This window comes from Sylvia atricapilla, chromosome 5, assembly GCF_009819655.1.
Source record: "Sylvia atricapilla isolate bSylAtr1 chromosome 5, bSylAtr1.pri, whole genome shotgun sequence".
In the NCBI taxonomy this organism is placed as follows: domain Eukaryota; kingdom Metazoa; phylum Chordata; class Aves; order Passeriformes; family Sylviidae; genus Sylvia; species Sylvia atricapilla.
In genome coordinates, this window is record NC_089144.1 from 57,029,880 (window position 1) to 57,057,397 (window position 27,518).

Genomic DNA, 27,518 nt, shown 5'->3' on the forward strand with positions numbered 1-27,518 from the left:
CTTCCCGTTCTCTCCCGTAACCTGCTGGTGGGGATGCGGGAGCACCCACCCGTGCAGGTGTGCCCTGTCTGATACCTCCCTGGCCCACAGGATGGCACTGCGACACCCCACAAACTGCTCCCGGGCTCTCGGCTTCCTGACAGCAATAGTCGGTATTTTTCCCGAAGTCACATTTTTTCCCACTGCAATTCAAATTCCCTTTGAATTTTCAGGCTTTTTGGAATCCAGCAGAATTCCACAGAATCTCCCATGCCGGTGCATGTCTTTGCCCAGAAAGATCACCTCTCTTTCTGTGAGGGTTTTGCTGGAATAAACATCAGTGATCCTCCCTCCAGAAAAAGGTCCATTGGAAGCTACACACCAACCCTCCAGAAAAACTATCGGGTTTTGGTGCTGAGAAATTGTATTCGGTAAATCCTGAGATTAATTAATAACAAGGAAGGGTCTGGAGAGCCAGTGCTGTGAGGAGCAGCTGAGGGAGCTGTGGGGGCTCAGCCTGGAGAAAAGGAGGCTCAGGGGGAACCTTCTGGCTCTGCACAACTCTCTGACAGGAGGGGACAGCCGGGGGGTCGGGCTCTGCTCCCAGAGAACAAGGGACAGGATGAGAGGGAGCGGCCTCGGGCTGTGCCAGGGGAGGTTCAGGTTGGACATCAGGAGGAATTCCTTCATGGAAAGGGTGGTCAGTCATTGGAAGGGGCTGTCCAGAGAGGAGGTGGAGCCTCCATCCCCGGAGGTGTCCAGGGAATGACTGGACGTGGCACTCAGTGCCATGGTCTGGGAAACAAGGTGGGGATCAGACCACTGGACTTGATGATCCTGAGGTCTTTTCCAGCCTTAATTACCCTCTGATTCTATGACCAGCTATTGCTTCCAACGCACTCCAAAGTGCTGTACAAAACCAAATTCACTTTGCAATCTTGCTATCTACCATTTGCATTTTACTTAAGATCACTGCAAAAACCTTGCCGTTTGGGGAGCCTACAGCTTTCCAGCACTGACGTCCACCACATGCATGGACACACCTAGCACATAAGCTCTTGTTCAACTTCTACAGCACCCACATAATTTCCCAGTCCTTCCCCATTTATGGGTCAAAGGAGCAGCCAAACCACAGACGTTAAAATTTGGGCTGTGCAGATTTCAAAGCCTTCTCATCAGTGCTGGAGGAGCCTATGACACAGAGCTTAGACTTTTCCCTTTGCTCACAAAGTGTCCCTTTGCAAGCAATATTTTGGGAGACCTGCAGAGTCAATGATTTCAAATTAAAATTCAACAAGATACACTTGTCCTTATTAAATTTTTTGGAAAGGGCCACAAAGGTCAATGTCTTCAGCTTAAAGTGGCTGAGAAGATGAAGCAACCAGAGTTCTACTCAACTCGTATCCAACCTTCTTTATCAGCTTTAACCTCATTGCTAACCTTCATTAAATCCTCATCTCTCATCTCTTCACTGCTGTTTTAAATGCCTTTTTGAAAAACCCCAAGGGAACTAGCACACAGAATCCCACCAAAACAAACCCTGAACATACTTTTCTCTTCCCTCACTTTATATACTGAGCTACAAGGGCTGGAATATCCCTCTGCAGCAGAGGCAAAGACAGCAGTTGCTAAGGACAACAGCCTGCTGGGGACAGCAAAGCAGCCACGGTCCTGCTGCTGCTTCCACTCCAGCCCTGGGAAGCCAGGATGGCAGCTGCTGCCAAGAAATGTGGGAAAGGGTCTTAGGGACAAGAAAATTCCTGCCATGACTGTGGCAGTGGCTATAGTCATCTCCACTCCTTACTTCTCCCCTCGTCCCAAGGGTCTCTAGGGTTCCTCTGTGATCAAAATGGGAATACAATGGGAATACAAGCAGCAAGTTCAGGCCTCCTGTGAAGGAGACTCAGTCACTGCCCAGGACAGAAGTTCTGCCCCATGTCCAGGTGGAACCTCCTGGGCTCAGTCCCTGCCCGTTCCTCTGGTGCCATTGCTGGGCCCCCGGAGCAGAGCCTGGGCCCTGCTCGGAGCCCTCCCTGCTCACAGGGACACCCAGGGCTGAGGGCCCCTCTCAGCTGGGGCTCCTCTCGAGGCTGGACAGCCCCAGCTCCCTCAGCCTTTCCCTGTCAGAGATGCTCCGGGCCCTAAATCATCTCTGCAGCCTGCACTGGCCCCGCTCCAGGAGCTCCCTGTCCCTCCTGTGCTGAGGAGCCCAGGGACACAGCTGGACACAGCTCTCCAGATGTGCCTCCCAGGGCTGGGCAGAGGGACAGGATCACTCCCAGACATCCTGCTTGGACCAAGAGGTAGGATTTTCAAATGCACTTGCTACTGCTCCAACTCTGTTTCACTAAAGTCATTAGAAAAAAAATCCCAATGGCTATGCTGTGTTTAGGCATTTTTCTAAATGCCACCTTCTATCAAAGTTCTGGAAGTGTGAAATTATGGTATCTCCTGAGTGCCTGGCTGCTAAGTTAACAATTTACACTCCCACTATAGTTGCCTGAAGATACAGCAGTGAGGTTTCCAATTATTGACAGAAAGCATGGAAAGGGATGTAGGGGAACAGGGGAAACATTCAGAGAATCACAAAATAGCCTGGATTGGAAGAGACCTTAAAGATCTTTTGGTTCCAAACCATGCCACGTGCAGGGACACCTTTTGCTATCCCCGGTTGCTCTGAGCCCCGCCCAACCTGGCCTTGGACACTGCCAGGGATGGGGCAGCCACAGCTGCTCTGGGAAACCTGTGCCAGGGCCTCGCCACCCTCACAGGGAACAATTTCTTCCTAAAAAAAAATTATTAATGGCAGCAACATTATTGAAGCAAATAAAGAGGGTCAACATCCCATTTATCCTGTTCCCAGCTGTGAAAATAACTATATCCTTTACAGAAGTTACAACCATGTGAAATCAGGAACAGATCAGAAAAGCTCCTTGAAGATCTCAGAGTAAGCAGCTGCCCCAGATGTACATCTAGGCTCAGTCCACATCCCTGGAAGTGCTCAAGCCAGGCTGGATGGGGCTCTGAATATCCTGGTCTACTGGGAGGTATCCCTGCCTATGGCAGAGGGTTGGAATGAGGTCATCTTTAAGGTCCCTTCTAACCCAAGCCGTTCTGTAATTCTAAAATTCTAATTTCCCAGGCCTGCCTCACACCATCTGCTTGTGATTCCCTGCAGGGAAAAAAAAAAAAAAAAAAAAAGCCATTATTTGCATTATCTGAAGACAAATGAGTGTTCCTAGAACTTTATCACTGATAAACACCCAACTGCATGCTGAGGAGAGAAAAATGTTATTTTCCTTCCAAAGTCACAGGAATAAGGAATAAGGAACAGGAAAAATGAAAAGTTAGCTCCATCCCAGATCCCAACCCAGAATGTGCCTGTGAGCATCAGTCTGTCCACAGACCAGAGTATGCTGTGGCACATGAGTCACAACTCAAAAAACATTCAAATGGGAATTTTAGTTACACTTCAAAACATTGCATTTTCAAGATAAACAGGTCTTGCTTCACAATGATACACGAAATAGACCCCAAACCCCCCTAAATTAAAAAAAAAAAAAAAAAAAAAAGGCTTCTAAAGCACCCTGTACCACACTGCCTAGTTGGCATCAGAAGAAAATGTGCTGATGTATGAACACCAGCTGGGAATTTGACTCCATTTGCCTGAAACCAAGTCTCTTTATCAGCAGGGCTGTTAAAACATTTCAGCCATAAAAAAAATATATTTCTTCATGCATCATGGTGGACACAAAGACATGGCAAGATTCCCTCTCCAAAAACACAAGGTTTGTGTAAGACTCATGCATTTCTTGTAAGACTCCAGCACCTAAATGTGCTGTAGTACAGGAAGGAATTTGCAAGAGGATTCATCTGGGCCTTTTTGCATATGCTTGCTTCTGAATCACCAATATATGACTAAATATAAACCATGAAGAGCTGTAATTGCTATTCTACGTATCCTCATATCCCTCTGAAACACCATAAAGGAAGAAAAACTACCAAATCATTTAGGAGGATTAGCTCCTAACAATGCCAGTGAAAAGCTGCAAAGAAAACCCCAATCTTGCCAGATTCAATGTGCAGATTTGTTTGCTCAGTACCAGTCCTTCATGCTTGGAGAGTTGACACAAATCTCTGAAAGAGATGGTAAACTCCTTCCACCTCCAGTATATTTTTCTTCTGCTGTTTTAACACCTTGGTCCCCGAGGGAAACTCAGAGGTAGAAGAGAAGAACTTGCTTAATTCCCTTCTTCTGGACTAGCTGTGAAAAGTGATGTCAGCCTCTTATCTCCATGGAGCATTTCAGGAGCTTTCAATTTACCTTACGGTTAAGTCAGCTCTGGGCTTTGTCAGACAGAAATATTTTTGCACACTTTTAATTATCAGGCAGCCTGCAAGGGAAGGGAGAGCCACAAACAAGGGGCCTGCTCTGAATGTTTTATGCCTGAGCCTGGAAAGCAGAGATCAGATCAGCCAAGCCCAACACAGAGCCAGGTAACAGCAGGACTTGCCAGCATTTGGGTATTCCATGAGAACTGTGCACAGGGACAAACGTTTTCCTGTGTTGTTTTTCATCCTCACTGCCCATCTGTTTGTTACTGCTGTTGTGACAGCAGCACAATACCATGTCCTGAGGGAGGAGAGGTCCCCAGCTGTGCCTGACATTATCCAGGTATCAGGGAGGAGATGAGGAACACTCAGAAAAATCTCCCTGTCTAAAAGGTTTTGGGAAAAGAAGGAAACCAATGGCTTTGTACTGTCCCATTTTATTGCTGAGGCTCTGAGACATGAGGTACATCCAAAGGCCATGTGACAGGACTGGGGACTGTCCCCTTGACTCCAAACCCAGCATTAAATCACTCTCCTTCCTAAGTAGTCTCTTACTTATCAAAAACCCCAAGCAGCCTTTTGACGCAGTTAAAACAAGCAGAAAAGCCAGGGCCAGAAGTACCAGTGGGTGGTTTTTCTACACAGTTTCCATGACGGGATGGAGGATGGAAAGGAAAGCTGCATCAGCCTCCAGAACCTCTCCCAGCTGCAGCTGGCTTGATCAATATGTATTCAGACACCTTCTGTGGGGATGCTGATTAGTGGTTACTGTGCAAGGAAGTCTCAACTCATCTCCTTTGAAATCCCCTTAGCTAAGTGTTAGTGGAAGCTCACAGATATACACAGGTTTGGTTTTAAAGAGCCAAGAAAAAAGTAGGTAAGGGGGGAGCTACAGTTCTCTGCAGATAGCACCTTTTCCTTCCATCCTCATTTCACACAGAAAATTTCAGTAACAAGTTTTTTGTCGTCTTTTTAACTTTTTTTTTCCTATTACATAATCTCAAAGTAAAAAGATCCTAAAAGTTGACCAGCTGAGTGGGAACAGAAGGAGCTCACAATTCAGAATAACATGTTCTAACAAGTCACACAGAGCTGGAAAAGCAGCTTGGACTCATCAAAAAGAACTTTCTCACCTGGGCAGCTGTTGCAGCTGCAGAAAAGAACAACTGGGTTGGCTCAGCCATAGCCAATGCACTGGAACATCCCTCTGTTACTGGGAATACATGCTGTAATATCCATGAGGTTTGGGCTGTCATTCCATCTCTTCTGGAGCATTTGAGAACCACATAACTGAATTCAAGGAAGTACTGGAGCTGACAGTGGAGCCACTACACTGGTAATGAACAGGAACAACCAATGTCTACCACTACACTGCTTAAAAAAGTTTATTAAAAATAAGCTCCCCTAAACCAAGGATAATCCCTTCTCTTTCAAAAGGAAAAAAACCCAAAACCCCCAAATCCATGTTATATATTTCATTCCAGATCAAAGCTAGAAAAAACAAAGAACCTCAAAAAAAAAAACAAAAAAAAAAACAAAAACAAAAACAAAAACAAAAAAAAAAAAAAAAAAAAAAAAAAAAAAAAAAAAAACCCAAACAAAATCCAAACCAAACAACCCAGGGCAAAATTTTGTAATTTTGTATTTTACCTTGCTTAAATGCATTTTCTTAAAAAAATATATTTATATTTAGGAAATAAAGAAAGGGATTGTGCACATTACAAAATTTTCCAAACATGCCTTTTGTAAAGAGTATCAAAATGAACTGGAATGAAACTTCTCTCACCAATATTGCTGGTTTTGAGGAAGGGGCACCTTTTTTAGGGAAATATGTCCTAGACAAATGTTTGCAGCCAACTGCTGAAAACTGTAGCAGATTATCAAATATCAGGCTAATGCAGCAGTGAATACTCTCCAAAACGTTTCTGAAAGTCACTTCCAAGGACAGACTACAAAGATCAATTGCTTTGTCAAAAGCATGAAAGGCCATAGTCTACAGTTCTCAAAGGAATGTGCCAGACAGTGCTATTTCTGACACGCTAAAATATGAGAATAATTCAGAGCCTGAGAACTACACACTGCTAAGGGTCCCTTTCAGCTTGGGCTATGCCATAATTCTGTGAATAAACTGACATCAGAAAGAAATGCAATACTGTGTTTATAGTGCAAATCAAACTCCTTGGTTTACATCTGTGTTTCTTACAACTCCTTTCTAATGTGGCTTGTAGCCATAACTCAAGTGATGCCAAGTGCTTGGGACAGCTTCTTAAGACATCTTAGGGTCCACCAGATTTGTGTGCATCATCCTGCCAATGCCACTGATAGAGCACAAGTGGTGTCCATATTCACAGGCTTTTGTGATGTGCATAGATATTCATAACATTTCCAATGCATGGCTTTTCTTTTTTTTCTCACTGAAATCACAGAATCATAGAACAGCCTAAGTAGGAAGGGACCACAAGGATCTTTGAGTCCAACTCCTGGCCCTGCAGGACACTCCAACATTCTCACCCTGACCTGGGAGTGTTGTACAAACTTTCCTGGAGCTCTGGCACCCTGAGGCCATGACCATTCCCTGGGGAGCCTGTTCAGTGCCCCAGCACCCTCTGGGGGAAGAACCTTCTCCTGATATCCAACCTAACCCTCCCCTGACACAGCTCCAGCCGTTCCCTCAGGTCCTGTCCCTGGTCACACAGAGCAGAGCTCAGGGCCTGCCCCTCCTCCTTGTGAGGAAGCTGCAGAACTGCTGTGAGCTCTGGCCTCAGTCTCCTCTTCTCCAGCTGAACAGACCAAGTGACATCAGCTGCTCCTCATGTGGCTTCCCCTCCAAGCCCTTCACCATCTTTCTACTCACAGGAGAAAAGCTAAAGAGCAGAATTGGTTGGCCAAAAGAGAGATGGAAATGACAACACAGTGGTTTCCTCGCTGAAGTGAACAAAGAGCATCAACAAGCCTGAAAGCTCAGGGACAAAGTCTAAGGACAGCTCCTTCTGTGCACAGAGTTGGCTGAATGGATGAAGCTCACACTTAAGTTAACTTTTTTTCTGCCTCTTGAGCTTAAGGGGATCTTCACCTCCACAAGGGGAAACAATTTGAGAGGTAAGAGAGGATACATGAAGTTTTGCTCTGTCGGTGTCAGAACAGTGCATGCAATAGGAAATTATTCTGCTCATCTCTTCAAGCCAGAGTGGCCATGGGGATCAATTGCCCTGATCTCCCACCCAACAGTGCTGCTCCCCACAGCTCACTGACAGGAGGCTGTAGCCAGGTGGGGGTCAGCCTCTTCTCCAAGGGAACAAGGGACAGGACAACAGGAAAGGACCTGAAGTCACATCAGGGAAGGTTCAGGTTACAGATTAGGACGGGGGTTTTTTTTACTGAAAGAGCAGTTAAGCATTAGAACAGACTGCCCAAGGAAATGCTGGAGTCCCCAGCCCTGAAACTGTTCAATGAGTGGACATAGCACTTCATGATCTGGTTTACTGGGCATTATGATATTCCACTGAAGGCTGGACTTGATGATCTTGGCAAACCTTAATGATTCTGTGAGGAGCAGTTTTTGAAGACCATGCATCACTTATTGCTCATTTCTGCAACAAAACACGGAATCCCAGACTGGTTTGGGTTGGAAAGGACATTAAAGATCACCTCACTACGACCCTCCTGCCAGAGGGGCAGGAACACCTTCCACCAGAGCAGCTTGCTCAAATCAGATAACCTAACTCAGCTGCAGCAGAGCTGGTTCAAGGCTTTCCCAAACATTAGATGCAATGCACTATTCCAATGATTCCAGAGAGCTCATGGGAGTGAGGAATGACCGCAGATTCCAGGAAGAATGAAGGTCATCAAAAAGCTGGAGAGCTCTGGACAGGGAGAAAGGACTGGATAAGGTGAGCAGCCATTCCAGGTTGAGGGGAAGAGCAATGAACAGAGTTTGGTGAGTTTTTTAAAGGGTGTGAATTTGCTCTCTGCCTCCAGACCAGCTCCTGGAGTGATATGGTATCCCCTGTGCCATTCTACCCCACTCCTAGGACTTCCTTCTCTCTCTTCAGTCCCACAGTGAAAAAAAAGACCTCCCAAGACTCACAGTTCCTCTCCTAGCTCTCCCTCCTACCCACAAACCCTAAGTAATTAATAATAAAATCACCAGGATTTGGTGTTTTGTAGGTAAACGTGCAGTATGGCAAACAATCTGGAAACATAAGAAATGTGAGAAGATCTTAAAATTCCTCATATTTTCTTCTTTTTTGGTTATTTTGCCCCCAGTAGTTTCCTAACTACAGGTCTTGTCAGTATTTTACTGGCCTAGAAAAGTCAGGCTCTTCCAGCTTCCAGTGGCAAAGCACTTCCCATCCACCTTATCATTCTTGCTGTTCTTCTGTGCATCCTGCCTGACCAAATTTAGGTCACCAAAAACACACACAGCATTCCAGATGAGGCCTTGCAGAATTAACATTTCCCAGGTGTTTCTAAACGTGTTTGTCCTGAGATTTTCCAAGACTTACACCTCGATTTTCATGGCTACAATACTCTGGTGGCTCAGTTAGTGACACTGGCACTCTGGCTGAGTGAAGGACAGAGAGCTGCTGGAGCCCGGCCAGAGCAGGGACACCAAGGGCATCACAGGGATGGAGCAGCTCTGCTGGGAGGAAAGGCTGAGGGAATTGGGATTGTTCCGCCTGGAGAGGAGAAGGCTTTGGGGTGACCTCATTGTGGCCTTGCAGTGCCTGAGGGGAGCCCACAGGAAAGATGGAGAGAGACTCTGGACAAGGGCCTGGAGTGACAGGACAAGGGGCAGTGGCTTCACACTGACAGAGAGGAGGGTTAGATTGGATATTGGGAAGAAATTGTTCACTGTGAGGATGGTGGAGCCTTGGAACAGGTTTCCCAGAGAAGCTGTGGCTGTCCCAGCCCTGGATATATTCAATACCAGATTGCGTAAGGCTCTGAGAAATCAAGGTGTCCCTGCCCATGGCAAGGGTTGGAATGAGATGGTCTTTAAGGTTCCTTCTAACCCTGCCTATTCCATGATTCCACAACTATTCCTTCTATTCACCCTCATCTGTCCAACCTCCAGTGGTATTTTCCCTTACAGCAAACTGATGATTTTACACGAGACTTTCTGTCCAGTTTCAGGGAAGGCAGGACTGAGATCAGAAGAGTTAGAGCAGGAAAGCCCCATTTCTTCCAACCCTGTGAGTAGAGACTTTGAAACCAGCAGATGTAAAGCCAACCTACCAGGACTGCAATGATTTTTGTATTGCCCTAACAGCAAAAAAAATGTAGGAGGCACAGAGCTTGTCTCCACATCTACCTCTGCTACCCTTCTGTTGTTTAATTGCTGAAGAATTGCAACCACATTTCTTCAGTTTAAAAAATTGTCTCCTTGGGAAACATGTCCGGGCAAGAGGAAGCTAAGATGGAGAGTGGTCAGGAACCCAGAGCCAGCAAGTGCTCCATTCAGCACGAGGAATTTGGTGGCCATGCCCGCCGCAGGCCAGCCTGGCTCCTGCTCCAGCCAGGCACGTGAGTGGGGGTGTCAAGGACACAGAAATGCCAAGCACAGCACAGCAGACAGGCACTCGCCCTCACCTTATGGTGTGGCAGTGGCACATCCTCCCCAGTGCAGAGAGGCAGACAAAGAGACTGTGGTCCAATTCTGCGTTTGCCGGGGATAAATTTGGAGTCACTTCACTGACGTCAGTGGAGTTATTCCAGAATTGCACCAGTGTAAAAGAGGGCAGCATCTGCTTTCTGAAAATGGATGCCATCAAGCTAATTGAAAACAACAGATGCATCAAGGAGCAGCAAGAAGGAATGGTAATGTTCCAGTTTTCTTGTAAAATATCATTTGATTTCCCTCCAGAGAATGCAAGAGGATAAACCAATATGTACTCTAAAAGCTAAACCTTTTGTTGGTGTAAAATTGTATACAACCTTTTAGATGAATGGACCAATGTGCACCTGCAACACCCCAAAGAGATGCAGCCTAGTCATGTGCACTTACAGCCCTCTTCTTTGGGCCTGATTCTTCTCTCACACTCATTTAAGTCAGGAGTCATACCATCCACAATCCTAAGGAAGCATTTATCTAACCTTGGGTAGAGAGCGGAATCGAGGCCCCTCATTTTGTTAAACCCACAATGGCTAGACTGGGTAATTAAATAGACAAATTTGTGACTTATGCCACTTTTGGACTAAGGGTGTTCCATAATTTTATACCACTGAACAAATATCTTTATGTTAATTTACTGAAAATTAAGCCAAAGAAAGACTTGCTGAATTTTCAATGATATTTTGTGTGAAGACAAAGGTTTCCCCTAATTATCTCCAATGAACAGTCAACACAGCTTCAGTATTTATGGTAACCACAGAAACTGATGAGCACTTTCCCTCCTGCAAATACTTTCTTTTCTTTCATTAAGAAGAGGTTTTACACAGCAAAACTCAATTATTTTGTGGGCCGCCTCTTATTAATTGACACTACAGATAACCTGGATATTTCCAGTGGCAAGGGTTAATCAGGGAATGTTGTAGGACCATAAAACCCACACTCACCTCAGCTATGAGTTTCCCAAAATGTAAAGCCACATTATGATATTCAAACTTTTGTGCCAAGCAACAAGCCCCAGAAAGACTTCCCTGGAAAACCCACCCAAAAAGGGAAAAGCAAATGGAATTAACATGCACTAACAGCATATGCTGCACTGTTAATTAGCACAGTCCCTGTCTGCTTTCCCCAAAAACATTTTTCTGGATTTATCTCCCTGGGTATGGTCTTGTGTTATGTAGGACCCCAGCCTGAACAAGAAGAGCTCCTTGAAACTGGCAGGCAATTTCCTCAGCCACTCTTTGGTGGCAGCTAAGGACACGCAGCATCCCCTGGTTCCTTTCATCAGGGGATTAAGCCTTTTCATCCTGCCAACACCTGCTCTCCTCCTTATGCCTAAAGCAGGTGCCTGCAATTCAGGCATTCTGTGAACCTGCTGATAACTGATGGTTGCAAATGTCTTCAGAAGGGGATCTGTCTCTAGTGCAAGCTTCAAAGAGCAACGGTGAAGGTGCAAGGCTGTGATTTTGTTTGCATCAGCATAAACTGGACGATCCTGTGCTCACACAGCTGCCATGGAGGGCAGTATCTTCCAACCCCTCATGAATCTGTCCATATATTTCCACCAATGAGAAATAAATGCATAAAATGCTGCTGCTCCTATTCCTGTCAACATAAACTTAAAGTTAAGCTTAGCTCTGCCAAGTTTGGTAGGACTTACTTGGAACTTGAGTCAGATGACAGCTTTTGGGAAAGCTGTGGTTGACTCCTGCTGTAGTCTGCAGAGCTTTCCCTGATATGAACAGGACCTCAAGAAAAGAACAAACAAAAAGAAGCAATTTAACAAACAGTACACATGCCAGCATTTGATGCAGAAGATTGAAGGTGGAGTTCAATATAATCCAAGGTAGTTGTACTAAAAGCAGTTTTGCCATCTTGAATCAGCAGATGGTGAGGATTTGGCTCATACTACATTTTCTGTAGTTTATAATTATCTTTCTTTCTTCACCTAGAACCAGATTCTAGGTGAAGAAAAGCTGCAAATCTTAATTAGGAAATCCTTCCTCATTAATTTCAAGAAACTCTCGGTCAGTAATTTCCCAGAACAAAAAGGAAATCTTACCTATTTCTGCAATAGGAGCAGATGCTGGAGAGCTCTTTGTTCCTTTGCTTTTAGGGTTGATGCTGTTCTTTCCATCACCATGTGGAAGACACTTCAGTCCTTACCCTGCCTCTTGCTGCCCTGAATTTTCTTTACACTCACTCTTCTTTATCCCATAGGGATCTCTGAATGAGAGGACCCAGGAGAGAAGACCAAGCCCAGTCACCTTCACCCCCATGGCTGCTGTAACAGTGAATTTTTATCCACAAAAGCTGGATCAAAAGGCCCAAACAGAAAATTATTCAAAAATCCTGAATTCCAACGTTTTTCAAGAAGGAGCAGAACTGGAATTTCATCTTGGAGATAAGAGCAGGAATCCACCAGTAAAACATCACAGAACAGGTCTTCACGCCTTTCATGCTTCCAGTCCTTTGTGTGGATAAAAGAATAGTGTCCTTAGTAAAATTCTACCGTAGCAAAATTCTTCCGGACCTACAAGGAGGTGATTTCTACCCTGTCTTGCTTTGATACAAAACATCCTGTGGGAAAATTATCAGGGGAATCAATTGTCACAAACCAGCCACAGGATCTGGAAGGAGCAAAGTCGCTTCCATAGTTGCTTCCACTGCAAAACTACTTCCTAGTGAGATTGCTGCAAGAGGAATTTCTAGGTCTTCAGTGTAATGCTTTAGCTTGCATTCCTTGTCACCAGGCACCCAGATGACTCTACATTCACAGGCTGGTTGCCCCTCAGCTCCCTGGCTGAGTGCTCACATTGTCCTTCACACACTCTCCAGCCCTCTGTCTGCAAGGATGGACAAATAAAATCTTCTCCCACTCCCTGCTTTCAAAGGCTGGGGACTGCCCACCTGAAGTTGGACAGGGCAGCTGTACACGATATAAGGTGATGGGATGAGCTCCAGTAAGCAAACAAAACATCTGTAAAGATAAGGTGCTGATATCTGAACACAAAATATCCAACGAGTGCTTTCGCTTGTAGCCACAGTCACAGCACAGAGAGAAACAGTCCGGGAGGTTGTTATGGAAACAAGTCCCTGGAGGTGCCTACTTGGCTTCACAGGGATGTGCTCTACCTTCAGAAGGAAACAGATTTGCATTTTGAGCAGCCGGAGGGAGTGCTAAGGGCTGAGAACTTGAGGTAAGGTTTTTGAAAGCATCTCTGTGATTCCGTGGCACGAGACCTCTGGTAAAGTCGATGGCACGGGTGCCACTGTGTCACTTCAGTCACATGAAAAAAAAAACAAACTGAAGGCTCCTTAAAAAAGGTCAAATTCCACAAGTTCTGTAATATGCAGCATTACTGATGACACTGAGACTTCACTGCTTTCCAGGAGGTGATTAGAGAAGGATTTACATGCCCCAAATGAGTCCCAAGGCTACAGTTTCCACACTTCTCTTGGCTTTCTGCATTTCTCTTAGAGCCAACACAGAAAACCAAGGGAGCAAACACCATTCCTGCTTTACACATTTTCATGTGCACTTATCTTTTTAGAACTGACAAACGTGGCTCACAAAAACTGCACAGAGCTTCTTTGCTCAGCACAGAATTCCTTCACACAATCTGGGTACAATCTGCAGGCGGGAGATTCCAAAACCCACTAGAAAACTCACTGCTGGATCCCATCTGGAAATTCACTGCTGGATCCCACCTGGAAACTCACTGCTGGACCCCACCCAAGAGCAGGACGCCTCTCTCCAAGAGGATCTGTGTAAGACATGCTGGGATTCTGCTACCAGTGACCAGCCTTGCATCTTTTTTTCTTGCTGGAGTCTCCGTTCCCAGTTGCCTGCCATGCTGGTCAGGAGAACAACCTGTTCTGGGCAGGGAGGGCTCCTGCCTGGCAGGGCCAACAGGGCCAGGTCCAGGGGGAGAAACGAGCACAGGAATTTTCTGACGTAGGCTCAGCGTGTCTCATGACTCCTTCCTGAACTTGTGTTCAACCTGAGTTTTTTATATCTTACTTTGGGGGAACTTTTATCAGCTGATAGACTCAGGAATAAAATATCCCCAAACATGGGCATTCTGCTGGGAGAGGGCAGCAGCCTTGAAACATCCTTCTTAAATAGCTGCTTCTTTTGCTAGTTTCTAGCTACACAAAATTTGAAGAACGGTCCCTCTCTTGGCCTCACGGTAAAGATTAAGGTGACCCCGAAACACAACTAAGAACATCACCAAGACTAAGACAGACTAAGAACTGGACAACTTTCACACAAAATCAACAGAGATGCCACCATGCCCCTCAGTCTCACTAATTCACCAGGAGAATTTATCCACCAGCTGATGACATGTGTCAAGGGATGCAAAATGGTCCCCAAGACTCAGACCTTCACAAACCTTTGCCTCAATCCGATGAAGCAAAGAGAAACTAGGCTTTATTCAGGCAAACCCCTTAGAGCTATGAGCCCTCACCACACCAAACTTATGTCTCCCAGACTGAGACAAGTGGCATTTTCCTACTGATTTCAGCAAGAGAGAGAGAGCAGAGGTTTTAATATAATGGTTGTGTGCTGACCCTAAGGGAAATCCCTGCACATGAAAAACATTTGAGAAGGCAACGAGACTCTGGAGAAATGGAGTAGTTAGGATTTGCACAAACAACTTCTACCATACGAGCAGAGCCAGCATGGAGAGAGGCCACAATAAAAGCACTCTAGGCATGGAGCCATATCTCAAGACAACTGAAAACAGGCAGGGTAATGAAGATGCAAGCAGATCCCACCTCACAACCAGTTCTATAGCTATAGTTTGACTATATTAAAGGATGGGGCTCTGAGCAAACTGGTGTAATGGAAGGTGCTCCTCTTTGGAAAGATATGACCTTTAGGGTCCCTTCCAACCCAGGTCACTCTGTGATTCTATGATATGCCTTTAGCATTCTTAGTCTTATGGCTGAAAAACACAATATATATACAAAAATCTATTCTCTGTATTTTTGCACCTTGGCATTACATCTGGTTTATATATTACACGTGTCTCATGCAATATGTAGTATATTCCAATATGCATTTCATACAGTATGATGCAAGGCATTAATGGCTGCCTTTGCTTTCATACACATGCAGATGTGTGAATGCAGAATAAACACTTAGAATTAAAACAAGAAGGACTTTTCCTTGCAGGAAAATCTGCCAGTGTTATCTGAAAGCATCCATTTCCCCATTTCCCTTTCTCACCTGCTGGCAGAGCTTGAAATATTTTTAAAGTTAGGTGTAAGGCAGAGCTGACTGAAACTAATGAAATGATCTGGGAAGCAAAACATGTATTTGAAGATATAAATCTCTGGTCCCTTGGCAAACACAGCACTGCAGGCCAAGCTATGCATATTTTGCATGGCTGGCACAAATTGCTCTCATAAAACCAAGTGCAAAAACACTTGTCCCTCCTATCCATGAAATACCAGGAACTGGCTAAACCAGGAATAAATACAGCAAAATCACCTCTTCAGGGCTCACTGTTTCTCCCCTCATTCAAAGGGTCTGGAGGATGCTGCTGGCTTTCTGGCGACAGCTTAGGGAAGCTTGTATCTGTGCCAGTCTCAGTTTCAAACGTTGACACACTCACCCTGAGGCATCTTATGCCTGTGACTTGCTAAACCAGCACGATCCTCACACAGCACAGGTGCAGAGCTGTCTGCGGTCAGGATTTTTCTGCCACTTCAACAAAATGCCAACATGCAAACTTCCCTCAGCTACACAAATGCCCAATTAAAAAAAGCAGCGGAGTCAACTGCTCTCACATGCCCGAATACAGAGCTGGGTATCTGAAGCACAAAGCACATCTCGTTAAATGTTATTGTGTGAAGATGAACTCTGCAGATAACAAATGAATTTACTCAAACACGCCTTGCATCAGAAGGCACTTACCACTATGAAGATTAAGTTGGTACTATAAAAGCCAATTAACATCAGGGCACTGGCATAAATAAGGCTGAGATAAGCTCAAAATGCAAAGAATCTTCACCAAGCCTGTTGACTGCTTTAAGCCTGTTTTTGATACATGATGTATGGTCACAAGTAGCAAAGAGCTTTTAGATTTATGCACCTTTTTTTCTTTGAAACACAAACCAGGAGGATCTTTTAGCATGCCAAGGGTTGCAAAGAAGGCAGGCATCTGCTTGCTGGCTTTCCCCTACAGCTGCAGAGCTCCCTGTGATCCTGGCTGCAGCGTTTCCATTATTCAAAGGCAATGGCATGGCAGGCGTGACTGATCCCACAGCCAAGGGCACTGCGCTGGCACAGGGACTGAGAGCATGGCTCAAGCCAGATGTTTGTAGCCCCTTTAACTGTTTACTCTGCTGAATGCTTCTGCTGAAGTAGTGGCGAGGACTTCTCTGCTAGTGGAGTAACAAGACTCGGTTTCGGAGCAAATGTTGGATTAAAGCAGTCATCAACAGCAGAGAAAGAAATGCACAAGGGAGTGGGGATGACAGCTAGCACTCCACGGAATAAAGCAAGAACATTTCTGGCTGCACACAGTAATGAGAAACAGCAAATCAGGCCAGAAGAGCCCATTATCACAATCATTCTGTTTACGGTATCACAATTCACAGTCTGGCATGTAAATGCTGAATAGATCCAGCTGCTTGTAGGAAGACAACTGTAACAGCAGCTTGCAGCTCCGTCTCTGGACCTAGGACAACAAAACCCATCACACCTCTGTCAGCATTTTCTTCTCTTTATATCCCTGGTTATTGGGAGGAATGAAGTTGGAATATTTCATGGACTCTAGGTCTTCTGCTTCCAGGATTTCAGATTTGCTGAGGGACTGATTACTGTCCCCCTTCTTGGGCTCAGAGAAGGGTGACTGTTGCTGGCCACAGGTGACATGGGTGTACTGGCACTGCTCTTCGTGGTCAGTCTCTCGGTGGTAGAAGTAGTTGAAGTTGGACACGATGACAGGGACAGGCAGGGCAATGGTGAGCACACCCGCAATGGCACACAAGGAGCCCACAATCTTGCCACCGATGGTCATGGGATACATGTCCCCATAGCCCACGGTGGTCATGGACACCACTGCCCACCAGAAAGCGTCAGGGATGCTGGTGAACAGTGAGTCAGGGTCATCAGTCTCTGCAAAGTAGACAGCACTGGAAAAGAGGATCACCCCGATGAAGAGGAAGAAGATGAGGAGGCCCAGCTCCCTCATGCTGGCCTGGAGAGTCTTCCCTAAGATCTGCAGCCCCTTGGAGTGCCTGGAGAGCTTGAAGATCCTGAAGACTCTGACCAGGCGGATGACTCTGAGGATGGCCAGGGACATGGCTTGCTGCTGGCCCCCATTGTTGCTGCTGCTCCCGGGCTGCTGCTTCTGCTGCTGCTGTTGGGCCAGCTCGGTGCCCAGGGTGATGAAGTAGGGGATGATGGCCACGATGTCAATGATGTTCATGATGTTGCGGGAGAACTCCGGCTTGCTGGGGCAGGCGAAGAAGCGCACGAGGAGCTCGAAGGAGAACCAGATGATGCACAGGGTCTCGATGAGGAAGAAGGGGTCTGTGAAGAACGGGCCGGAGCCGGCGGCGGGACGCAGGGGCGGGGGGGTCCCGCTCGGCGGTGGCAGCGGCGGCAGCAGCAGCGCCTCGTCCCCGAGCTGCGCAGCCTCCCCGAAGCCGGGCTGGGGGCCCTTGGGCTCCTGGCGGAACTCGGGCAGGGTCTCCAGGCAGAAGATGACGATGGAGATGAGAATAACGAGCACGGAGACGATGGCGATGGCCCGGGCCGGCCCGGAGCTCTCGGGGTACTCAAAGAGCAGCCAGACCTGGCGCTGGAAGTGGTGCTGGGGCAGGGGCTTCTCCTCCTCTTGGATGAAGCCCTCGTCCTCCCGGAAGGTCTCGATAGCCTCCTGGCCCAGCTGGTAGAAGCGGATCTCCTCCAGGAAGATGTCGAGGGGCACATGCACCGGCCGGCGGAGCCGCCCCCCGGACTGGTAGTAGTAGAGGATGGCGTCGAAGCTGGGCCGGTTGCGGTCGAAGAAGTACTCGTTGCGGAGCGGGTCGAAGTAGCGCACCCGGCGGCTGGGGTCGCCCAGCAGCGTGTCGGGGAAGATGGAGAGGGTCCGCAGCTGCGTCTCGAAGCGCAGCCCCGAGATGTTGATCACCAAGCGCTCGCTGCTGCAGCAGCTGCCGCCGCTCCGCTCCTCGCCCGGCGCCTCCGCCTCCGCCTCGCCGCCCGCCCGCGGGGCCGCCAGCGCCAGCGGCTCCTCCGCCCGCATCCCGCCCGCTCTGCCCGGCGCTGCCCTTCCTCGCCTGCCCTTCCCTGCCCCTCCGCCTCGCCCCGCTCGCCTTCAGCGCCCGCCGCCCGCCTCCATCCGCCTGTTGCGCCTCGGTGCGGCGGCGCTCGCCCGGCGGCTCCGCGGGGCTCCCGGCGCGGCTCCTCCTCCGGCCGCGGGGCTCGGGGCACCGCGCTGCCGCCGCGCCCGGCTCCGCGCTGCCTCCCCGCGCACACACACGGACACACGGACACGCGGGAGACAGAGCGGGAGAGGGAGGTGCGGGAGCACACACGCGCGGTGTCACACACGGGGAGAGGGGCACAGGCAGACACACGCAGGCACCCGCACGGAGACACAGACACACAGACACGCACGCCGCGCCAGCGCCGACACGCTCAGCTACAGACGGATGCGCGCACCCGCCGACGGGGGATGCTCGCCCCACCTCTCCCCCTGCGCGGAGGACGCAGCAGCCTCAGCCCAGGGGCGCCGCGTTTTGGGGGGAGACCCCCGAGGGGAAGCCGCTGGGAGATCAGCTCTCCGGCCAGGAGCTTCGCAACAGCTGGTCCAAAGGGCGGCACCGCCGCCGCCCTTCTTTCGCCCACCTCTCCCCAGTGGAATCCTGCCCTTGTCCCGTCAGGCGAACCCCTGCCGGGGGCTGTCCAACACCGCCGGCTCCGGGCAGGGCTCGGAGCTCAGCCGTGGGACCGGGCTGACCTCGGTGTTGTTCCCGTCCCCGCCGCAGGCTGGAGTTGACCTTGAGCCAGTCATTCCATGCCTGTGGCTCGGGGACCTCCATTTATAAATGTCACGGCCATGATGCAAGCACGACGGTGGCATCGGACCATCCACAGATGGAGACAACCTGTCACGGTAAACAGTGCAAGCGGGGAAAGACACAGGTAAATGCAGCTTCTCTCCTCATTTGTGGTGGATCGAGTTTGCCTCTTTTCCCACATACCAAACACACGTGAGCTTGCTTTTTTTTTTTTTTTTTTTTTTTTTTTTTTTTTTTTTTTTTGTCCACCACCACACATTTAGCACTGAGTTCCTCCAAAATCACAATCTGCATTTCACAAGCAATCAGAATACCAGCTCTTCCGGCTTTTCTGGCTTTAGAAACCTGTGGCTTGCCCCGTCCCTGTCACGCTCGGCATTTGAAAGCGCAGAGAAATTCACGACACTGTACTTTCTCCTGAAACAACCCGAAAATGGGGCCAACAGGTGACTCTGCTTCCATCCTTCCCAGGACAAAAGTCTGTCTTTCCCTTGAAAGCCCTTTGTCGGTGCTAAATGTTATTAACCAGGCTTTTATCATCGCAGCATCTGATGCCTTTGCTGGCTGCAAGCCATGTGCTTAGCCTACACCATCTCTTAGCAGCACGGATCTAGAGGAAAACATTCCCTTTTTTACCCCTCCTTCCTAACTAGCTGGCGATTCCTGGTTCAGGCTCTAGACATTTAGAGCAGCTGACTTGGGCTGCTTTCTTCGGCTCTGTTCTAAGGAAGGAGGTGAATATGGTTTAAATGTCACTTAATCCCCTTTCCTTTCTTACTCATTAGCATTGAAGACGGCTGTTGCAAAAGAAAGCATATTTTTTCATTTATGGGGAGATGGCTGTCACACAAGGAAGCGTATTTTTGTTTCATATTATACATAATTGGGGTATGGCAGCCAGATGAAAAGGACTTTACTGAAGAATATACCTATTATTTGAAAAAAAAAAAAAAATCGATGTTTGCTTTTGTAATAGTGAAATGCTTCTTGCTGAATTTTCTTTTTCAATTATTACAATGAATTATTCATTCCCGGGATTACTTGAATCATAATTATGATTTATTCATTCGCAGGGTTAACTATTGAGAAGTCCCTTCCAAACAGCTTTGGAGGGGGATGGGAAAGCTCCCGAGGTTTCTGAAAGGACACACAGGGCACATCTACATGACGGAGCTCACCCTGTGCTGGGTTTGAAGGAGCAAGCTTCAGTCAGCAGAGCAGAGACAGCGTGGAGCTCCAGCACGGTTTGCAGGACCATTTTCCAGCCCACACAGGCATTCCGTGCCGCCACAGCTCCGGGCCCCCCGTTACCTGGGCGAGCAGCGCTCCCGACAGCCGAGGTGCTCCCTGCATCCCATCCCTGCCCACCCTGCAGCCACAGCCCAGCTCCCAGCCGGCACTCGGGGCCACCTGGGCTTGCTCCTGGCAGCCCTTCAGAAGCCGCTGTCCTTCCCTTGGTGCGCTCACAGCGCACCTCGGCTCGGTGTTAAAGCCACAAGCCCTGGCAGGGTGCAGCACAACTCTTGAGCACGCAGCCTGCTCCCGAGCCGCTCTGCACCGCCGTGCCTGTGCAGCCACACCCCTCTCTTCTATATTAAGAGGCAATGCCAGCTGCCACGGTTCAGCCTCCGTGCAGATCCTGCTGGGCCGGCAGTTCCCCATGGCACACGATTTGCAGAGCCGGAGGCAAGGGAGACCCGGAGATGTTGGGAGGGACAAGGACGGTGTTCCCAAAAGCCACACTTGCTGCACCATAAGGCTCCCTGGAGAGAGATTTGGGTGCTGGCTTGGAGGACAACACCACGAGGCCAGTGCCACCTCAGGGTGCCACTGAGCTCCTCTTTGAAGCAGTGGTTGTGATCACATCTCCAAGCTCAGGTCTGGCACCTCGCTGTGGTTCAAGAGTTTATGATGACCACATCCTCCCGCAGGCTGTATTGGTCATTTATGTCAAGGTGCACAAAAATCCCTTTAGAGGTTCATGGGGAAAATCGTTCTGACTAGCACAGGACACCCAGGGCTCTCATCCTACTCCAAAAACTGGAGGTACACTGTCCTTCCAGGCCTGGTCCATACAGGCACTGTCAATCTGCAGCACAGGAGTTCAGTTTCAAGCATTTTTTTGGATGCACCCACAAACGTGGCTCAGCATTTTGGGTAACACTGCCACCCTTTGGATTTCCTTTAGCTCCCTTTTGCAGGACTTGATGTGATCAGCACTGCAGCTGCAAAAAAGTTGTGTCTGTGTAGCATTTTTGCAGGAAAGCCAAACCCAGAGACCCTCGCTTCAAAACTAAGATATCCCAAGTGGGAATCCAGGTTTGAGGTTAGAGCATGCAAAACTTTTTAGCCACTTCCTTGTCTTCCTGCATTTCCCAGTTACCCCATCATCTCCTGAACTTTCCAATTCCCTTCTACACAGCTCCTGGGCTACTCTAATCTTCTGCTTCTCACATTCAGGTAACTTTTCCCAGTTACGGAGCTTCTCATCCCTGTAACCCTACTACATGTTCTTTACTTGATTGCAGCCCAATAGCAAAATACTTTTCATATCCCTTTTCTGAAACTCCTTTTGGGGCTGAAGGCTGCCCAGTAAGTGCTGGAGATGCTGGCTGACCACTGGACCTTCAGCAGAACAGCCTGACATGCTTTGCTCGTATGACATCTTGTAGCACTCACCCCCACCAGATCAAAAAATAAGAACACCTTCTATACCTGCAGTATATTTTGGTGATCAATGCACCTCTAAAATAATCCATCAACACCTTCACTCACAGCCTGGGAGGCACAACAGAACCTCCCACAGGCTGGAGGCCCTGGGGTAAGATTCATTTCCCAGGAGCCAAAATATTCCAAACATCAAACAAATCCCCACAGTCTAAAAAGAGCAATAGACAAGGAATTTTTTTAAAAAATGCAATAGCTGGCAGAGCATCCCCATTTGAAATGGTAATTTACACTTATGCACTGTACCAATTACAGCCAACTTCATACTTCCCTTCTTACTCAGAGCCATAAATCTATAAACGAGAGTGCTGAATAGGAGAGGGAAGCAGAATTAGCTTTAGCCCTGGAGCTGTTAGGCACACCACTCAGAAACAGGAGTTCTCCTCGTTTGTTCTCTCGTGAGAAAGCAGGAGAAACCTGAAGGATGTTTACTAACATCCTTCCAGGCATCGGAGAATCAACTGCTGCAGCATCAAATGTTCATGGTCAGAGCCCTGAGTGCCTTCAGCCTCTTTATTCTACTCCAAGTGAAAGCCTGGGTTTGAAACATTGCTCTACATCTCACAGAATGCCAGACTCACTCAGGATAGGAAAGAGCAGTGATTTCACTGCATATGGGCAATGAAATCTTGGCTTTCCTATTTGTTTCATGCTCCAAGAGGGAAAAAATAATTTTTTTTCTCAAATTCTCAATTCATGTAACTGCAGATCTCAAAGCACCTGACAGCAACAAGGTGAGGAGGGTTGGGGCATCTCACAATACCCATGTATCCATCATGACTTCATGCATCAACCACAATGAGCAGGGATAAAAAAATGCCAGTTTTCTCAAAATAGATGTAACCCTGATTATTCTCTGATGGGAAATCACCCATCTTAGTCCTAGAATCATAGAATGGCCAGGGTTGGAAGGGATCTCAAAGACCATCCTATTCCAAACCCTTGCCATGAGCAGGGGTGGGGGACATGTTCCCCTAGCCCATGCAGCCAGGCCTTGAGCAGTCTCTATACTGCCCTTTGAAAAGGGTGCTGGTACCACTGATGACTAATGGAGGAAGAATTGCACTTCCATGAAGTGAGGGTGACAGTCCCATTCCCTGGATAAGCCCAGACTATTTCTGAAACACTGTCCTTTCTGTGTGTTCTTGAACTGGCAAAAATACAAAATCATATCACTAAAGATTTTGTCACAGTACTGGGATAAATGGAGGAGGAGAAGAGAAACCGGGTTGTACCAGAAACTTTCACATAAATATTTCCTGGCTTTCGAGTACTTCTGTTATCCTGAAGTGCCTTTAAAACTGTGTTTGTCTTGGGTTTTCCCCCAAAATTCTGTCTACAGATGAGTAACTTTTAAACCTTTATTTTTAAATCTCTTAAATATTTCCTGTGTAAATACATTGGGTTTTGGTGGGGTTTTTTTCAGATGGCTTTTCCCAGAGAGACACTGTGGGTGTATTTCAGGGACTTCACATTTCTGTTTATCACTGGAGGAAAAACATTCTGGCCTGTCGTAGTTTCTAGGTTCACAATACAACCCTGTGGTGTGTGAGCAAATGAATGAGTGTGACAGAGAGTGAAAGCACTGTGCAGACCCCTCACCAGGGAAAGATGGAGGTTTAACAACTCTTTGCTGGGCACCTTAAAATGACTGAGGTGTACAAATACTGTGTCAGGTTTTGTAGCATCAGATGCAACTGCTTTGACAGCTCTGTTCACACTCAGGCTGGACTTTGTCCTCTTGTGAGTCTGTTCAACCCCTTTTGCTCCTGCTCCAACATTTAATTTCTGTTCTTTAATTTATTTCCATCCTAAAGACCCTGAGGTGGTCCTAAGTGTTTATCCTTCCATCCTGTGCCTCAGATCCTGTCCATGTCCTATCCTCCTTCCCATTTTCCATCTTCTTCCAGCCTTTTTGGTTTATTGTTCTATTCTTCCTCATTTCCCAGTTCCTTCTGCTCCTAACCCTTTTATTTAACTTTGGCTCACACCAAAACCCCAATATTGCAATGAAGCCTTGCTTCCATGTGAGAGAAAGCCATGATTTCCAAAATGACAGGAGATTCTTGAGAATTCTGCTGTGGCATTTGGTCCCTCTACATCTGGGTGCCCATCCCGTGTTTCTAAATGTACAATGAGGAAAATTGTTTTAGCCCAAGTCCAGAATGCCCCTGCAAGGACTCCTGGCTAAGAGCAGGTTGTACATGCTGCCACTGGCACCTCTGATGTTTTCAGCTGGTGGTGCAATGTTTCCTCAGTGGCCCAGGAAATGATCAGTGCCTTATATCCAGTGTAAGAGTATGTGGAAGGGGAAAGCTTCTGCTTCTTTAATCAAGGTCCGATCAAGGACCATTACAACGCAAAGAGAGACTCTTGACAAGAACCTGGAGTGACAGGACAAGGGGCAATGGCTTCACACTGACAGAGAGGAGGGTTAGATTGGATATTGGGAAGAAATTGTTCCCTGTGAGGGTGGTGAGGCCCTGGCACAGGTTTCCCAGAGCAGCTGTGGCTGCCCCATCCCTGTCAGTGTCCAAGGCCAGGTTGGATGGGGCTCTGAGCAACCCGGGACAGTGGAAGGTGTCCCTGCCCATGGCAGGGGATTGCAACAAGATGATCTTTAAGGCCCCTTCCAACTCAAACTATTCTGTGAATCTATGATTCTATGAAAAGTGATAATAAAGGGAAAAACTGAAAGAAAAACACACAGAGACACAAAGGGATAACTGAGAAATGACAAACTCCAAAATATTTCAATCACTAATTTCAACAGATAAGATGAGGGCAATGAGGAACAGGAGGAATTGTGACAATTGAGTGGGACCTTTGAAAGTGTGGAAAATTGGGGAGAATTTAGGAGCTACTGGCCACTTACAGCACCCCTTAATAACCATCTCTGAGAGCCTGAGGTCACCCAGTGACACTTCCACTGAGGGCATCTCTACAGTTAGATGCAGCACTTGCAGCCTGTATAAGTTATATTAAAAAGATAAACAAAACCAAAACAGACAGACAAAACCCAAGAGAAAACCAACCAACAGCAGCAAAAAGCACCTCAGCTGTGGAAATTCATTACAGTTAATTTTGTTAGTCTTTACAAGTTCTAACAGGCCGTTAGATGTTGCCTGTTAGTTTTGTATTGTAACAAAACTCACTTTATTTTACGCCACCCTCTCTTTTATTGAGAGGGAACAACAAAGAAAGATTTAGTGAGATGTGTACTGCTCTGATGTGAGGGGAACTCTCTGTTGCATGGGAAGCCCTCATCTGTTGTGTGTCATGCATCCATCCTGCCCCCTCTGCTTGTCCACGTTCCCAGCCACAAAGAAGAGGGAAAGGATTTTGCCTTTCTCTAACTTTGAATTGCCCTTCACTGGGATTTCTGTTCACCCCTGGAATGGAAGTGATGAGACTTCTAGAGGCCATCTAGCTAAAAAAGGGTCACGTCCCCACCTGTGAGGGCACAGCTGGCAGCCCTGTGTTCCTTCTCTCACCTCAGGCTGCCTCTCCCTTCGTCCCATTCTGTGATTTCTGTGCCCTCCCACTTCCCAGTGTCCTGCCTGGAGGCATGGAGAGCCCTGGAGACACAGCTCCCAGCCTGCCACCTGTTACCCCATCCTTCCTACCAGGAGCAGCAGGTCTTGGCCAGCCAGAACAGTTGCTCCCACTGATATGGGAACATCTGGTCTTGCCAGAGCTAAGAAATCCTCCGGGATTTCCATAGTAAAGCTCTGACAAGTCTCTAAAGAAATACACATTAAAAAAAGAAAATGCATTGAGCAAATTTCTTCAAGGATGGCAGAAAGCACCATGACGTCAGAATAGTCTCCCTGCCAAATTTTCTGGCTCTGCTCAAAAAGTAGGAGAGCTTTGTAGCAAAATGAGTATAATAACTTCTGACAGGCAGAGCAAAACATTTTCCACCAACTTTGTTTCAGAGACAGCCAAATCTTTTTTTTTTTTCCCTGGTTTGTTTTAGCAGAAGCTTTCCAAATAAAAACAAGCAAGCAAATTAGCTCAGAGGTAGACAAGCAACATGAAAAAAAAAATCTTATTTGAGCAGTCGTAAGATCAGCAAGAAACCTTCCAGCTGATGCAGAGAGGGCTTTACCAGACTCCTCAAGTATAACAGTAGTATTATCATTGAACTTAGTATTTTGGGATTTTTATTACTGAATACAAACCAAACAGACACCAAATTCAATTAAAGTTCAACCTGAGGTACAAAACCCAGCATCAGACTAAATCCATTCACAGAGCCTTCCCACCTTCTTGTCTATAAAGGGCAGAAATAACTTTCCCTCTTCTTGACCACTGGAACATGAAGTCGATCTTCAAATACACAGCAATAAAAAACAGATGTAGGATCAGCTCTGCAAGAAAAAAAAGTGCCATCTCTTCCCCTGCATGAAAATTTCTGAAAAGCAGTGGGGCATTGCAAAAGAAGCTGAATAAAAATGTAGGAGTCACAGATAAGGTGAGGATGAAAAATATCTGACAGAAATCGCCCATGCAAGAATCATCTGTGTCTGCTTCTGGACTTTCTGGAAACCACTGGAGAGCCACAAATTTTGATTCTTTCAGTCTGAATCAGATTTCAGGGCAAGAGGAACTGGCTTTGTAAGTAAACAGGCAAAAAAAGAGAAAGGAAAGCTAATACATAAATTGCTCAGTGAGGCAGGGAAGGTAGAGAAAAAGGACAAGAAAAAGTCTTAGGTGCTCACTGCTTTTTGGTTTTGTTGTTTTTGGTTTTTTTTCCTTTATTTTTCCCAGCAATGTTGCTTCCCTTGTTTTATCAGGAATACAGTTTTGTCTCCTCCTAAATGTCCATTATCTAGGAAACAAAAGCCATTGCACTTCTCTGGCTATGTCCTGTGCTACAACTTAATGGAATGTGAACAGTGTGTTAAACTGCAATGGAAGAGAGCTATACTGCAAATTTTTCTGACATAAGACCTCAAATTTTAGGTTTTTTCAAGATTTGGAGCTTGACAGAGTCACAGTTTTAAGCACTAGATGCAGTTTAAGGCCTTCTGTGTCAATCTTGAAAGCAGATCTGGGAGAACTTTGCTGTAAAACCTCTTTGAGAGCAAGGGTTTTCTCCAAGCTCCAGCTGCTGCTTGCAGAACCTATCTGCAGCACCAAGGGATGTGATCAACCTGAGGCATGCAGGAAAGGCTCCTCAAAAGGGGAAGAAAAGTTTCAGGATCACCAGGAGCCAAGGAAAAAACCACTCTTTTTGTCCTTGTGCTGGTGTGGAACTACAGACATGTAGCTGGCACCTAACACCAGATTAAACCAAGGATTTGAGCTCTGTGCACAGCCCAAAGCAGTGAATCACTCTCTTTCCGTGACATCTCTCCTATTAGATCTGTCTTATCCACTTATATCCAACAGTTTCCTAATGGTTGCCAAACCAGGCCTCAGCTCTTAGGAGGAGGAACAATGGCAGCACCACTTGCATTTCTATTTATTTTTATTTAAACCCACCCTGAACAGGCACAGACTGCCTGTAAAACAAACCTTCCTGAACCACCCTTTGGAGTTTAATGAGAAATCCATAAAATTAACTTTTTATAGCAGTACCAGGTTGAGGCTTGCTGTGAAGATGTCAGCACCCAATGGACTGTAATTGTAAGGAACAACTACTACACCATCTTGGACTCAGGAGAAGCCTTTTATGGTAACTTAGGTACTGTTGGAGGGACAGGCATGGGAGCAGTTTTCCTTGGCTGGTGGAATCCCTCTGACCTCTTTTGGGATCACTGTGAGGGAGCCTGGAATGTCAGTGGAGCCAGGCTCTAACACTGCTGAGGGCTTTTCT

At 47.1% G+C, this 27,518-nt stretch overlaps 1 protein-coding gene and 1 long non-coding RNA gene across 2 annotated transcripts in view; both read right to left on the reverse strand.

The window, feature by feature from the left end:
- LOC136361573 (uncharacterized) overlaps positions 1 to 27,518 on the reverse strand; it is a 230,469-nt gene that overhangs the window by 138,880 nt on the left and 64,071 nt on the right. The window lies entirely within an intron of this gene.
- On the reverse strand, positions 16,076 to 18,228 carry LOC136360919 (potassium voltage-gated channel subfamily A member 6-like). The gene has a single exon (XM_066318507.1). It carries the CDS (start codon positions 18,187 to 18,189, stop codon positions 16,633 to 16,635), a length of 1,557 nt encoding a protein of 518 aa, XP_066174604.1. The 5' UTR covers positions 18,190 to 18,228; the 3' UTR covers positions 16,076 to 16,632.

Bases quoted from the DNA above. Each gene is read 5' to 3' on its own strand.
- LOC136360919 (XM_066318507.1), bottom strand. From the start codon at position 18,189: ATGCGGGCGGAGGAGCCGCTGGCGCTGGCGGCCCCGCGGGCGGGCGGC.